This window comes from Myodes glareolus, chromosome 7 (assembly GCF_982192425.1).
Source record: "Myodes glareolus chromosome 7, mMyoGla1.1, whole genome shotgun sequence".
In the NCBI taxonomy this organism is placed as follows: domain Eukaryota; kingdom Metazoa; phylum Chordata; class Mammalia; order Rodentia; family Cricetidae; genus Myodes; species Myodes glareolus.
In genome coordinates this window covers 85,424,211-85,436,671 of record NC_142032.1, presented here as the reverse complement: position 1 = coordinate 85,436,671, position 12,461 = coordinate 85,424,211, and the positions used below count along the sequence as shown (strand labels likewise).

At 46.5% G+C, this 12,461-nt stretch overlaps 1 protein-coding gene across 2 annotated transcripts in view; it reads left to right on the top strand.

The window, feature by feature from the left end:
- Positions 1-12,461, top strand: part of Iqck (IQ motif containing K) — a 125,699-nt gene that overhangs the window by 42,877 nt on the left and 70,361 nt on the right. For both annotated transcript variants that reach the window (XM_085692994.2, XM_048460263.3), the window contains exons 5-6: positions 8,655-8,707; positions 8,836-8,913. In XM_085692994.2, coding sequence (XP_085549120.1) covers positions 8,655-8,707; positions 8,836-8,913 — 131 coding nt within the window. The remainder of the gene's footprint in view (positions 1-8,654; positions 8,708-8,835; positions 8,914-12,461) is intronic.

Below are 12,461 nucleotides of genomic sequence, written 5' to 3'. Positions count from 1 at the left end.
CTCAGCCACAGCAGAGAACTCAGTGACTTAGAGTCAGCACACTCTCAAGTGTTGCCCACTGCAGAAGGAAGTTTCTCTGGCTCGAGCTGAGAGCAGTGCCAATCTATGATGTAAACATAATTATTTGAAAGGTAGTTTGTCAGCAGACCATTTATCAAAACAACAGCTTCACCCCTGGGACCTCTGCTCTCCTCAGACTCAGTCTGCTCGTACAGTGGAAGCCACTGGAAAAAAAGGAGAATGACAATGGGCTCCGCTGAATTTTATTTAGACAGAGTTTGCAGCCCAGGCTGTCTTAGACATACTCCTCCTGCCTCTGTGCTCCGGAGTGCCGGGATTACAAATGTGCTCGCTGCCTAGCTGGGACTTTTCAAGTTGCTGCAGCCACAGCTGCTGTGTGAGAGGTTGACCTGAAAGCGTTGTGACCTTAATCTTCCTAAACCTTAGTTTCTTCCTCTTTAAAGTACAAATGACCCCAATTGCTTTATACAAGAATATGTGTGTGAGAATTCAGTAAGAAAATGTGTTTAAGTTTAGTGTCAGCTCAGTATTTGGCATTTACCGGGAAATGTAATGATAAAATAACAAAGCTAACTTGAAAAAAAAAAGTTACTTGGTCCTAGTCTTAGGGTTCCTATTTTGGTGTTAAAACACTGTGATCAAAAGCAACTTGGAGAGGAAGGACAAACTTACAGCTTGTCCATCATCCAGGGAAATCAGGGCAGGAACTCGGAGGCAGGAATTGAAGCAAAGGTCATGGAGAGGTGCTATTTAGTGGCTTGTTCCTCATGGCTTGCTCAGCCTGCTTTCTTATAGATCCCAGAAACCGCTGCCCAGGGATGGCACTGCCCATAATAGCCTGGGCCCTTCCATAGCTGTCATTAGTTGAGACCATACCCCACATACTTACCCACAGGTCAATCTTATGAAGGCAGTTTCCCCCCTATTATCAGATAACTCTAGCTTGTGTCGAGTCCATATAAAACTAGGCAGCACAGTCCTGGAATGGAGGGTTAGAAATGAGTCCAATGTCTGAGGAGGAGGCCATCTGAGGCTGTGTTGGTGCCCGGATGGAAGATAAGGTTCTGGAGTCAGACAAGTAGCCTATGTCTCATCTCCTACTCATGCAAGCCCTGGGGCCCTGGGAAGATTCCATCAGCTCCAGGAGCCTTGGTTTTCCCATCTGGTCGATGGGGAGGGTGATGCTTTAGTAGTACCTGTCTCTCCAGGGCCACTGGGATTAAAGAAGGGTATGCGACACGCAGTAAGAACTGTTGCTCTTATCATTAGAGGCCTTACTTGAAAGGAGGCAAATGCTAGCATATGAGAAGCCAAAGCATTATGGGGAGCTGGGTCCAGGTTGAAAAAAGAGTGAAGTCCGTTTGGGGCAGGTGTATGGAAATGGATCTGCACAAGTATATCATGGGAGCTTCTGCCAAAGCTGCTTTTCACCCGTGTCTTCTTGTCTGCAGACCGTGAAGGGCATGCTCCAGACTCTGGGAAGCCCTGGAGATGAGACTGCACAGCAGAGTTTTGGTCCTGATGAAGGACTTTCTGTGGAAATAAGAATCTTGCCTCCCCCTTACACAATCTGTGTTCACCTTGGCCCTCCTGATCTCCTGTTGTTAGTGTTGCCTTCCCTGGGCAGAGTCTGGATGAGTTGGAAAAGGAAATGGTTTGAAGGCAGGAGATGAACTGGTAGGTGATGGGTATAAGGGCCCACCAGTGTTCCAAGAGGGGCTGAAAGGCTGCCATCTCACGTCATCCTGCTGTGGACTGGCTTGTATTCCTCGGGAAGAGCTCGAGCGGGGGCCATGTAGAAACCTGAAAATACGAAACATGACAGTTGGCCCAGTGTTCTGAAGCGGCCCCTTGACATCTAGCTGTGCCTTTGGATTATCTTAGTTGGAGCAGGAGAGATCAGAACTTAATTAGAACATAATTAAGCAGCTACATTAAACAGAGCTGGCTTAATGGCTGCTTTGTAAACCTCACCTGGGAATTCTTCCCATCAGCACATCCCTGAAGATATTCTGGGCACTCGCCATTAGGTTGGCGCTTCACTGTAGTCGATGGTTAATAAAAGTCGCCTGTTTATATCCTTAGTGATAAGGACCAGTGCAGGCACACATGACTTTGTTTTAACTGGATGTTATTTATAATAACTGGGTGTTATTTATGCAAAACTAAGATTCTGTATTTCCTGGAGTTACTGGCTTTGGGGGAATTTTCCAGAAAGTGACAGAAAACCCCATTCAAAATGACTTACATAGAAAATAATGTTTTCTTAAGATGTGAGAAGCCCATGGGGAGATCTAGCACAGCTTGATTGGTGAGCCTTAATGATGTCTGTAGAGAAAAATGTTCTTTTTATCGGTGTTTATTCATTGATAAAATGACTTTTCATTATGGCATGTTCGTATACTACTTAGACCATATTGCACCTCCCTTGTCTCCCCTCACCTCTCCAGTCTCCTGCTGGTTCCCTTCCTCTTCTCAGATAGTCTTACTTCTGCTTTAAAGTCATGCATGTGTGTTTAACCTGAATTCCACATGTAAGGGAAAATATGGGCTGTTTGTCTTTCTTGGACATATTCCCCATATCCCTGCTACCCTTCCCATGCACATTCCTCCTTCCCAGTCATCCCATTGTTCCCCGATGCTATTTCTATTCTACTTTCATGCCATCTGTACATTTATTAAGTATCTATATAAACCTAGAACCCATACATGAGAAAACGTATCATTTGTCTTAAAGGTTGGCTAAACTTGCCTAATAATGATTATCTCCCATTGTGATCATTTTCCTGCAAATGACATACTTCATTCTTCCCTACAGCAGAACACAATTCCACACTGTTTATCTGCATCATATTTTCTTTATCCGTTTTTATGTTGGTGAACCTTTTCTTAAAGACAGGACATTGCTATAGAGCCCAGGCTGCCCTCAAACAGGCAGTCCCCATGCCGTAGCCTCCTGAGTGCTGAAATTCCAGCTGTGGGGGTAGAATTATGTGTGCCCATTTAATCCAGATTTCATTGTTTTAAAATGTTAGTCATTTCTCTTCCCAGACTTCAGCCCTTTAGTCTCTCATCTGTGTGTGTGTGCTCAGCATAAATGCTGGTATAGGCTACTCGATGGCTTGATCTCATATGAGTTAATGTGTGCCTTTTCACTCTTTGAGAGACGTGGTTTGCTTTTTGTTTATTTTTTTGTCTTTTGGTATTTTGAGACAGTGTTTCTCTGTGTAGTTTTGGAGTCTGTCTTAGAACTTGCTCTGTAGACCAGGCTGGCCTCAAACTCACTGTCATCTGCCTGTCTCTACCTCCTGAGTGCTGGGATTAAAGGCGTGTGCCACCACCACTGCCCGGAGTGTTTTTTGTTTGTTTAAAAACAATATTCTCTTCTATCTTCTTTTTTTTTTGAAAGATTTATTTATTTATTAAGTATACAGTGGTTTGCCTGCCTGTGGGCCAGAAGAGTGAACCAGATCTCATTACAGATGGTTGTGAGCCACCATGTGGTTGCTGTGAATTGAACTCAGGACCTTTGGAAGAGCAAGCAGTGCTCTTAACTGCTGAGCTATCTCTCCAGCCCTCTTCTATCTTCTTTTGACCATTTTTTTCAAATCCATATACCCAACATGTAACCATTACAACTACATTTTATTTGCTTCACGATGTATCTCCCCATCAACCCATCAGTTCTCCCCTCTGTCTGTGCTGTGTGCTGCTTGGGACTGATCTCAAAGTAAGTTACAGATCATTGATAACATATGCCTTGTCCCATGTCTCTTGTCCTTCTCCCTTTAAACTTCACGTTTCTTTTTAACTTTACATTGGTTTGAGACAGGGTCTCCTGTATCTGTCCCAGGCTGGCCTCCAACTCCATGTGTAGCCGAGCGTGAGATTGAACTGGTGGTCTCCTGCCTCTTCCTCCCGACTTCTGGTGTCTGGCATCCACCACCACATCCTCTCTCAGCTATAGATTTTGTTGGGTTTTGTTCGGATTTGGGGCCTAGAAAGATAGCTCACTGTGCACTCTCAAAAACAAACACATAACAACAAAAATAATGTGTTTTAACTTCGTGGCTGTCCATTTGCCCTGCTCGTACAATACGCACACTTGTGCCTTTTAGCAGTCAAGGATTCCTTGCAGCTGCCCACGTCCCATGAGCCTGGCAGCCCAAGCGTCTTCAGTCTTGAGCTTTCCCTTTTCTATTACTTCCTCTCTTATCTCTTCACGCACCACAGCTTTTCAGTTGCCTTCCCTTCTCCCTTTCGGCTCCCCAGCAGATAATTTCTAAACCAAACAACAGCTGAACAATACCCCACTGTTCCACACGTCTGGGTATGCAGGGCACGTCCACGCCTGCCCAGAACCGAAGGAAAATATCATCCCTTGCAGTTTATTTCTTTGCATCAAAAGTGGATAAATCTGTGCACGAGCTATGCGGCTATGTCAAGGTCTATTTAATAGGGCGAGTGAGGCCGCATCCTCCGCCGAGAATCTTTACCGCTCCTGGGTGTGAGAAATGCCAAGCAGACAAGCCTGGTGTGGTGTATGGGAAGACGGAGGATAGCATCTTACAGTTGCCCCATTGTGTAAGCCATTAGACCGCAATTCGTGCTTGGTTACATATTCGCATTGTTGTAACAAGTGTTTTCTTCTTTTAAGGGAGCCTTCCCTTTCTTACACGGCCTTTAAACAGCAAAAAAACAAAAAGCACTTTGGACTGGGGGGGGGGTGTTGGGGATGGTGGTGATGTAAAATTGGGAAGGAGGGGGTTCTGGATCTGGGAGGGATGGACAGAGGGGAGAGGGGTGACCGTAATCAAAATATGCTTACTAAATTCCCAAAGAGCTAAAAAGAAATGAGAAAAAAATACTGTGTGTCAAATAAACAAGCCCTCTCTAGGATTTAGCACCTTTCATTCTATCCCCTCGGCTGGCAGTGTTTCAATGTCTTTGTTAAAGCTGTTGGCTTCAAGGTAAAAGACAGCACATAATCTCTAGCAATCCAGGCTTTCTTCACTAACAGCCACGATAAAGCTTCCTTTAAAACCCTAAGCAGCACTTTGCTTTTCAGTGGCCATCGGTTTCACAGCAGCGCGGTCAGCTTTCTGTAGGATTAGAAAGCCAAATCGCTGCTTCTTAGAGAAGAAGAAAAAAGAAATCAGATGGAATTTTTCCTTAGAAGATATTGTGGTGAGCTGGAGCGTGGCGCTGTCAGTGGAGCGCCTACTTAGAGTAACGGAGGTCCTGGGTTTGGTCCCCAGTACCACACAGACAAGGCATGGCAGTTTATGCCTGTAATCCCAGCACTTGGGAGGCAGAGAAAATCCAGGCACTGGAAATTCAAGGCCATTTAACCTCTGCTACTTTGAGGCCAGCCTAAGGGATACTCTGTTTCAAAAAGAGAGAAATTGTGGGAAATGAATGAAATGTATCTAGAATTATACTAATAAACCTTCGTTTGAAATGCCCATGTCCCTTGTACATGAATCTTTCTTGCTTTGACGCCCTGGACCCATTCCTGCATTCTTCATTCATTTACTCTGCCATGGTGGATGAATCCAGGGATGGAAGGAGAGAAGGTGTGGATTCTGCTCCCCAGAGCTTGTGTTCTGGAGGGAGATGTGTGCCGTCTGTGGCTGGTTGCTTTCTGAGGTGCTGAGGTTCACCAGGAAACTGCAGGACAGCCTTTCCTACGTGGAAAGGGCTTTCTGGGTTAGCCTAGGATGCACAGGATTGGAGAACTGGAAAATAGTAGTTAAAGCAGTTGAAACTTTCTCTTTTGTAAACAATAATCAACCCAGCAAAGATGGCTTGGAGACAAAAAAAAAAAAAGACATTTCCAACAGGGTGTGTATCTCAGTGTGCTCAGGGTCAGACTGTGAGCTCTGGGCACACCACCAATATCAGGGAGGGGAGGGGAGGGAGAGAGAGAGAGAGAGAGAGAGAGAGAGAGAGAGAGAGAGAAGAGAGGAAAGAAAGGCACGCTGACTCCTGTACCTGGCAGGTCCAGGGTCTTGTACAGTGTGATCAGGCATTTGCCACCGCAGTCTACCCGACAGTGTCCGGCTAATAGATCCCTGGTTGTCTTCTCTGGATAGGGCAGTTTCGGATTAACTGATTCCATCTTTCCATCTGCATCAGTCCTATTTCCAAATAAGGTCATATTCTGAGCTACTGAGGTTAGGATACTAGCTGAGGAATCTTGGTGAAGGTGCAGTCCAACCCCTTCTCTCCTTCCCTCCTGCTGATCCCTCCTGTTGGCTGGCCCCGATGGTTGGTAAGGGATGCTGGGTAACATGAGCTAGTCCCCTGCATCACAGGGCAGGGCAGGGTAGGGTAGGGTAGATCTAGAGGGACAGAGAAAATTTCCAGAATGCTTTGCATTCTTGGGAGGGCTACCAACAGGGCCGCCAGCACCTCTAGACTGACTTGGTTCTTAGTCTTTATCAAAGGGGTTCTCCTTTCCTGGGGGTAACATAAGCAGATGACCATTTACTCCAGATCAGGCACCAGTGACCAGCCACATAAGTCATTCCACCTGGGTCTAGCTTGGTGAATCAGCGAGTTTGCTGAGGCTGCTCACAGGCCAGTGGGTGACTCAAAGGCTGTGCCACTGAAAAGCCCAGCGTGGCTGGGGTCACAGCTCACACCTCTCGTCCCCGGAGCCTCCTGCACCACTTGCAGGCACCTCTGTGACAGGAGTCTCCTTCCCAGCACTCCTTACTGTTTGTCTGCTGGGGGAGGGACCTTGTGATCCCATGGGCTCCTGAGGTTCCTGAGTCCTACGCATGGACTGTGGGGGTCGGTACTCCCCTTCCACCATGTGAGCTCCGGGTATCAAACTTAGATCATTCGACTTTGCTGTAAGCACCCCCACCACTGAACCATCTCACTAGCCCTGCCCCCTGAGTCCTAAGCATCATGTCTAGAGGATGGAGCATCTCAAGTCAGACGTAAGTGCTGCAGAACAAACCAGAAAGGGACCCTCCATTTCATAGGTCTCTTAACAGTTCTCCAACAGGGACTGATGATTCTGTTTCAGCCACAAGAAGGGAGAATCAGGAGACAGGATGGCTGGTACTGTACCCTTCTCAGCACAGCTTGACTCAATAGCCTAGAATGTTTCCCCTGTGACTTCCTAGGTAGACCTATATTTGGCTGCATGTAATGATAAGAAGAGTAGCAATAAACCCAGTGATGTTTATGTTGCCTTCTATGTCAGGAGGGGGTAGTGCAGGCCCAAGCTGGCACAGGGGCTTAAGGCCCAGCTCCTCCTAACTCCTGCTCCATCATCTGTAGTGTGTGGAGTTTGGTTTGGTTTGTTTGTTTGAGGCAAGGTTACCTATGGCCTGAGCTAGCCTCAGACTTGCTAAGTAACTGAGGGTGGCGACCAACCCCTCATCTTCCTGCCCCACTTCCTAAGGCTGAGTCACCATGCCAGGCTGAGCATGTGGGTTTTGGTCTCAGGGGCTGTTCATTTCCAGGCCCATCCATAGCTGTATTTCAGACTGGAAGTAGAAGGGACAGCAGGCAGGAGAACCCAGGAAAGGAGAGTGTTCATAGACATCTCTTGGCTATTTCCATTTCTGTCTCGCAAGGCAGAACCGTCGTGACCCATAGCTGTCCCTTTCTCCTCAGAAACCCAGGAAATTGCCTTGGGCCTAATTGATAGCTGAGCGGAGGCAGCAAGATTTCTGCTAAGAGACGAGTGCAGTATGGGTGCTGAGTTCAGCTAGCAGGAACTGTGGCCCCACGTGCTCGGCTTCTACCTTTCGGTGCTTAAACTTTTCATGTTTATGTTTTTCCCTCCACCTTTGAAAGAAACACCCGGATCTGAAGTTTAACTGTGGGCTTGAGTATTCTGAGGGACCCAACAAATGCAATGTGCCGTGTGCCCAGCGTTTCAGTTAGTAGCCACGTGCCCTGTGCTTCAGACGATGGCCCAAAAGCTAACCACACAAGATGAGGTCACACCACCTAGTGCTCTTGGCACTGTCCTAGTCTGTGACAGAAATCACTAAGGTTGCCTCTCTCAAAATGTGTCCTGCTTGTCCTCTCTGTATGCCACACATGGCAAAGCAAGCCATGTGGTTTAGATAGGAAACTCCTTTCCACCGGCTCCTATAAAATCAGCCTCTTCAGGGCTGGAAAGATGGTTCTGAGGGTAAGAGCACTTGGTGCTCTTGCAGGAACCAGGGTTCAGTGCCCAGGGCCAACATGTCTCACAACCATTCCATAACCCCAGTTCCAGGAATCTGACATCTTCCGACCTCCAATGACACCAGGAACGTGCTGTACATATATACATGCAGGCAAAACATTCATACATATAAAACAAATAAATCTATCTTTTTTCAAAGTCAGCCTCCTGAGGCATAGAACAAGGATATATGTAATAAGCACCCCCTAGGTGCACTCACGGCCTTTTACTAGTCAGAAAATGCTTTATTCAAGGTTGACTAGAGAAATACCCCCAGGTCTTTCTGCTGTCCACACACTGTTTGCTGACATACTTTTATACCTCATAATGGACTCATGCATATTAGAATGGGTCTAACCAATGTACTGCTCTCTTTGTGCTATACAGACATGTGGGTAAAGTAAGGATATACCTTAATTTTATCTTCTCCCTTTAGAGGAAGAGAACCAAATTCATTGCCTGCGATTTCCTGACTGAGTATCTGTACAAGTAAGTTGTTCCTGTCCTTAATATTCAATGTCCCTGAGGATTTGATTGTGTTAATTTTCAATAGAAGAACAGCAACTGACTCAATTTTTGTCCTTTTTATTGTCAATCAATCATGGCTGTGTGACCAGTCAGAATCCGAAGAGGGCAGGGGAGCCATTCACAGAGTTCTTCTCCATTCCCTTCGTGGAGGAATGGCTCAAGCACCAGTAAGTGTGAACAGTTGACTTCCAATAACTTTCCTCTTACGTGTAAGTGTGTTTGGTGTGCATGGATGTGTGTATGAGGGTTTGTATGTGTGTGGGCCCACATGTAAAGGCTGAGGCCGCCGTTGGAAGTACTCTCTGATCACCGTTCACCTTGTTCATTGAAGCTTGCTGATGTAGTTGGTCTGGGCAGCCTGCTTGCTCTGGGATTCTCTGTGTTTGCCTTCTGAGGACTGGAAGTGCAGGCAAGCATCACTCTCCTCCAGCATTTGTGTGGATTCTGGGGAGCCCAACTCTGGTCCTCGTGTTTGCGTAGCTCTAGCCACCGAGCCATCTTGCCCACCCAATCCTCATCTCAAGGATATGCTTGCAATGGCTTTCTTTAGTATAAGGGAATTTGCTCGTGAACGGCATCTAGGACTCTAGGTCAGTTACGCTTGGGGCTCTTGTCTCCAGCTCGCTCTGTCTGCACACTGGTTTCTTCCCAGAAACACTTCAGAAATAACACAGAAGAGTTCTTAGCCTAGATAATCTTCCTTCCCAGTGTCTTTCTCTGTCTCCATTTCTGTCTGTCTCTGCTAGTGAGGCTTGAGCTCAAGGCCCTTGTGCCCGCCAGATGACCAGCTATTTACAAGCAGAGCTGCACTTCTGCCCCCAGGTCTCAAACTCAAGCCCAGCCTAATCTACAGGGTGAGTTCAAGGCCATCCAGAGCTATGCAGTGAGATGGGGGTGAGTGCCCAGAGACAGCTCAGTGGATAAGAGCACCTGTTCTGGCAAAGGACCCAGGTTTCATTCTAAGCACCCACATGGCAGTGCACAAACATCCGTAACTCCGGTTCCAGGGGATCTAGTGCTGACCTCTACAGGAACTAGGCTCCCATGTGGTATACAGACTTACATGCACCAAAACACCCACACATATACAATGAACCTAAAAAATAACATGCAAGACCTTCTATCCATGAGATCTCCATGAGAATCTTGTAGATCCCTAGTCTCTTACTGCCTGGGATTCTTCAAGAGGCCTGGAGGTCCCCTCGTAGCTCACAGAAACACACTGAGATGTAGCAGCCATCTTTGTAGCTGGAGACACAGTACTCTGGCTTCTGCTGGCTTTTGTGTTCTGTGCTTCCATTATCTTTCCAGGAGATGCCTAGGAGTATGACAAAAATGAAATCGAATTCACAGGATGTAATAAAACCTGGGCAACAACACCTCCCTGCCATAACACAGAGAGTTCGGTGCTGAGGACACCGGAAATGGACCAGTCAGGGCTGAAGCCCCAGAAGAGAGAGACATGTTACTAAGCAGCTGTAGTTTGTGTGGTGTTTTGATTCGGGTGTTAACAAAACAGTAAGGAAAGTGGTGAGGCAGGAGACCCTTTCCAGGCCTGGAGCCAGCCCCACTGGTTTGAGTCCAGATTTGAATTTGAGGATTTAGGTAACGTGTTCTTCCAGGATACCCTGGAGCTGGAAGAGCCAGCGAAGCAAGCAGGAACCAGAGTCCTTCAGGCACACGAGGACAGGAGCTGGGAAACAACCTGTAGTCCAGCGTTTTGAACTTGGGCTGTGTGAAGAACTGTGCTGTGCATTGTGATGTTGGCAGCATTGGTGCCCTTTCCCTACTAGATGCCAGTTTTAATATTCCAGCATATCTGCGGACAGATGAATGTCTCAAAGCTGGCGGTAAGGCAGTTTACCCCAGTTGTGAACATCTGCTCTAATCCTGTGGTTTTTCTACCCTGGCTGCATTTAAGCAACATCTGTAAGCTAGGGCTAGAGAAATGGCTCAGTTAGAGGCTCGGCTCACAACCAAAGTATAACATCAAATGCAAGTCGGGAGTGGCGGTGATGCCTTTAATCCCAGTACTCAGGAGGCAGAGGCAGGTGGATCTCTGTGGGTTTGTGGCCAGCCTGGTCTACAGAGGGAGTTCCAAGTAGCCTAGGACTATATAGTGAGACCTTGTCCCTAAACCTAACAATAAGAATAAAAATTGTTAAATCGTCTATAGAGCTTTGTTTCCCTCAAGACCTGTCAAATCCAAACTTCCAGGATGGCTTGAGCATCATTTTATTTCATTTTTGTTTCTAAAAGTTTCCTCTGTGTACAGTTTATTTGTTACAATTTCTGTTTTTTGAGACAGAGTCTTACCATGTAGCCTAGGTTGGCCGTAAACTTTCAATCCTTCTATCTCAGCTTCCTGAATACTGGAATGAGAGGTATGTATCAATCTAGCTTCCTGAGTAACCTTAGCGTACAATCAGGTTTGAATTCTCTGCCAGGGAGAAGTCAGCCTGCATCAGAGGTCACCCTACATCTGGGTGCTAATAACTGGGCTAACCGAGCAGTCACTCTGCTACATGTTTTGTTGACTGTGATCCCTTTTAACCTCCCCGCAGCTCTTGGACAAAGATGCTGAAAGTGGGAAGTGGACAATAAAGGAAGTAATCTTGGGGAAATACAGTCATCACTGTGCTGCTTCCCCGCTCATGTAGCCCGATGCAGGCTGACCACACTCTCATAAACGATAGCCAGGTTAGCATACACAGGAAGTAAAGAATGAAGGAGATGCTCCCCCCTCCCCGTTCTTAACCTTAATCCTTTCCACCCCCTCCTTACAGAGTCCAGCCCAAGGAAGACTAGTGGGTTCATGGGTGCTATACTGGTGCTATACCATGCAGGTGGGCTCATGAGTGCTGGGGGTAACGCTCGCTGTCCCAGCCGTAAGTCAGCAGTAGAGACAGGACTTGAACCCACACAGCTGCCTCCAGTCAGCCCTGCCTCCCATGTCAACCAGAACGTAACAGGATCAGAACTGAGACCGGGAGAAAATTGACCTCATAAAGGATGTAATACATGCACATGGTAATTTAGGGGATCTGAAGTGGGCATTTTGACTTAATGAGAGCTTCCTTTCCTGGCCTGTCTTTAGCAAACAACCCCTGTGTGAGATGTAATGCTAAATATATCTGCTACCACTTAACTGCCTCTAGTAAGCCTGTCTACCAGCCTGAGAGTCAGCTTCTGTTGGAAACTGGGTCTTATTTTCATGTCAAAGTCCAGCTCCCTACAGCACAGTGCCATTGTCATGTGAGATCACAGCTGGATTGGAGGCCTTTGTCACAGGGGGCTGCTAGTGATTATCCTGTAAATGATCCTTTTCCTATGCAGTCCATCCATCCCCCTCTCTCCCTGCCCTTAGCAGACTCTGTATTCTGTCTAGTCTTTTATAGCTACTCTTCCCAAGCCTATTTTTGTTTGAATAGTTTTTGTATAGCCTAGGACATTGACAATCTTTAAAAATACTCTTCAGCTCATAAAACTTTAACTAGAATTCATCATGTACAAAATATGCATTTTTATGAAATAAATTATACAGTGAAAAAAAAACACTTCAAAAGGATTGTCGTGGAATTAAATCACTCTAGACCTAAAGAGTCTTTTAGAACGATGCTTCATCCCAATATGGATGACTTTGATTTTTCTCCTAGCAAGGGATTGCTTTAAGAATGCAGAAAGGGCCTGAGGCTGAGGCTCAGGTAGGAGAGAG